At 45.0% G+C, this 3,204-nt stretch overlaps 1 protein-coding gene across 1 annotated transcript in view; it reads left to right on the forward strand.

Annotated features, from left to right (window-relative positions):
- Positions 1-1,214, forward strand: part of LOC119271539 (mucin-7-like) — a 13,633-nt gene extending 12,419 nt beyond the window's left edge. Inside the window, exons 2-3 of the mRNA XM_037553329.1 lie at positions 677-917; positions 985-1,214. Coding sequence (XP_037409226.1) covers positions 677-917; positions 985-1,038 — 295 coding nt within the window. The 3' untranslated portion in view covers positions 1,039-1,214. The remainder of the gene's footprint in view (positions 1-676; positions 918-984) is intronic.
- The last annotated feature ends 1,990 nt before the right edge of the window (positions 1,215-3,204 follow it).

The raw sequence follows: 3,204 nt of genomic DNA on the forward strand, positions 1-3,204 counted from the left end.
CACCAGAGGGCTCGGGGAGGAAGCAGGAGGTGGCCAGAGCAGGGTGGAGGTGGCGCGCACGGCGGCGTCGCGGTGTCCGCGTCCTTCTGGCGAGGAGGAAGACGACAGGGGAGTAGCGGTGGCGGGCTGGGCCGTGCTGCTGGGCCAGGTGGGGGGGGGAGCTGGGCCGGCTACAGGTAAGTGGCCCAGGTACTTCCTTCTCTCTCTCTCTTTTATTTCTATTTCAGTTCTGTTTTATTTTTTAATCATTGTTTTCTATTTGTTTCAATCTGTTTTGATTTAGTTCAAACACTAAATCATTTTGTTTCTTCCAATAATTTTTGCAGGGACTGAAAGTAATATTCTAGAGCCCCTCACAAAATATCAGAATTATTGAAGCATTAAAAATATATATAACATATATTTGCTCCAACTCAAATACGATATATATTAGTTCAAAGATCCAAAATGACATGGAAAAATGTGCATCATCTCTGGTTACTGTTTCCAGCATTTTTCCAAAGATGATGAACATTTTTGAAAGCCACTTGGATTGACTGAAAATATTTTAGGTGAACCTGGTGAATTCTTAAAATGCTAGGGTTTGGACAATCCCCATTTCAACTTTCTGTAAAAGTAAACATGATGCATCACCAAAGGCTAGTACTAGTGCAATGCCAGAAGCTAGGGATGTGACATCTGCCTGCCGCCACCGTCGCCTTCTCAACGCCACCTCGAGGTCCCCCATGACGTGGTTGTCCCCGATGAGCACCACCCTGACACTACCGTCCCCAACGAGCTCCTCCCCGACCGCCCCATACTCTTCTGCACCGCCCCCGCCCCTGCTCTCCTGCCCCTCTAGCACTACGACGAGGATAACGGCATCCACCTCCCCGCTAGATCAAGATCGTGCCCACCACCTCGACTTCTCTCCAAAGGTTCTCTCCCTGTCTCTTGCTCTCTGGTTTAGGTAGTTGTATATGTTCTGATTTGTTCCATGTGCAGATCCTGCAAGAGATGCTCGTCTCTGTGATTTGCTTGTCAAGAAATTATGCATAGATTACTTCAATACTACCCTCGGCTAGCTTGCCGTTGTGGCAGAATATCAGTTTCCCCTTTACACATCCGCTCCTGCAGGTTTAGTAGTACATGTATATTCCTTTAGATGTTTCAGCCTGCACGTTATGTCCAGATCCAGAGCTTACAGGTCTATCAATTTAGATGTTCAGCATGCCCATTATGTCCAGATCCAGAACTTAAAAGTAGCATTTTCACATACGAGATCTAGTGAGTAAATCTTTTAAGTTCAAGTTCAGAATTAAAGACAGATATATGGCTGCTATGATGCAGGTTGTCCATGCTAACAGTGGCGGAGCTTGAAAGAAATCTTAGGAGGGGCGAAGGTAGAACAAAATATCAATTACAAAATCATACAGGTATAAGGGATGCAAGTGGAGGCATCTGCAAGTCCGCAAAGCAAAAATTGCATTAATCTTTGTTAGTTTAACAACCCTGTTAGATTATGTTTTCTGTTCGTGGTCACTCACGGATATGCGGACGCCATCCACTTAAACAAGCTAGATTTTGCAGAATATTGAGAACAAAGATAATTACATTGATCCTATCCACATTAGCTTACAAAATACATGTCTAACATTAATTATATATAAGCTTCTTGGTAACAAATGAAACTGAACCAAAATACTAAATAAATATGTAGTATTGAGTTAATTACTAAGGATCAGCTCTTTGTTTCATCCCGCTCCTAAATTGCATAAGAAATTCTTGACTGTGATTTTACTCTCCGTGCTTAACATAAGCTACTGGATAAAAAATCATCTTCCAACATATTACGTAGCATTGTCTTAATAATCTTTGACGTAGAAAACACATGCTTGGCACTTCAGTATAGCAGGATTAAATCCCAGTGGGGAGAGTGAGGCTAGACTTCTCTTTCTGCTCATAGCCTCACTTGTACATGACACTTGCAGTGGCCTGATGCCTAGGCACGCCCGCGACTAGACGAGCCCAGGAGCACTAACCTCCAGCCTATGGCATCTGGCCCCAACGCTAGTAAGCTCCAGTGGCCTGTGTCTTGGCTCCCCGACCCCATGCTTATGCATCACCGGTCGCAAAGTACGCGCTAGACTAAAGAGTAGAAGGCGCGCTACACTCACTACAAGAAAAATATACTTCCGTGATGATACGTGTTTATCATAGTAGGTTGCTTTTTGTGTCATTTTTTTGTCATGCATGTACATCCATGACAAATTTATGACAGAATCAAGATAGTTATACCTGTGCTGTCGTAGAAGTGTTCCATGACATTATCAAAATTATCATCACGGAAGTGTCCACTTCCATGACTATAAATCGCGCGTCATAGAAGTGCTTTCGTCAAGGGTGACCGACACGTGGCATTCACCATAACGGAACGCCGTTAAGTTGTCGGGTCGGGTTTTGGATCCGATAACCCGTTAACAGCCCCGACCAATGGGGATTTTCCACGTGTAAAATCATCATTGGCTGGAGGAAACACGTGTCGGCTCATCATTGGGACAGATGTCAACCACTCATTGGACGGAAGACGCCTATGATATATTGACACGTGGCACGGCCCAACAGAGGCCCATTCATATGAAAAAGCCGGCCCGTTTGACTTGGTCAAAAGCTGGCAGGCCGGCCCTTGGAAAGCCTGTTAACGGCCTGTTCGAATATAGCCCATTTACAGCCGCTAACGCAAGGCCCGTTACGCCCTATCTGAATTAGGCCCAGTAGCGTCATCTGGGACATCCAATATGATTCCAACCCATTTTCACTTCTGGCCCATGACGTCTTTCGGCCCATATGAGGCTCTATGTAACTCTTGGCCTACTAACGGCCTGTGGTGAAACTGGCCCGTAATGAATAGTGTATCACTTTACACCCATTAACGGCCTGTGGTGAAACTGGCCTGTAATGAACAGTGTATCACTTTATATTCATTAACGACTCGTTATTCCGTTGGGTCGTTTCCAGCCTATGTTATCTTTTGGCCTTCTCAAAGCCCATTTATTCTTGGGCTCATTTTCAACATTCGTTTACTTACGGCTCGTTACTGTCATTTTTTGCTTGTGAGCCAAATTCAGCACGTGGTTACAGTCGGCCCGTTTGTGGTCCGTTAATACGTTGGGCCGTTTTCATAGCGTCACCAAATACAGCCTATTAACGATGGCCCGTTATGGT

The sequence above is a fragment of the Triticum dicoccoides genome, chromosome 3A (assembly GCF_002162155.2).
Source record: "Triticum dicoccoides isolate Atlit2015 ecotype Zavitan chromosome 3A, WEW_v2.0, whole genome shotgun sequence".
NCBI lineage: Eukaryota > Viridiplantae > Streptophyta > Magnoliopsida > Poales > Poaceae > Triticum > Triticum dicoccoides.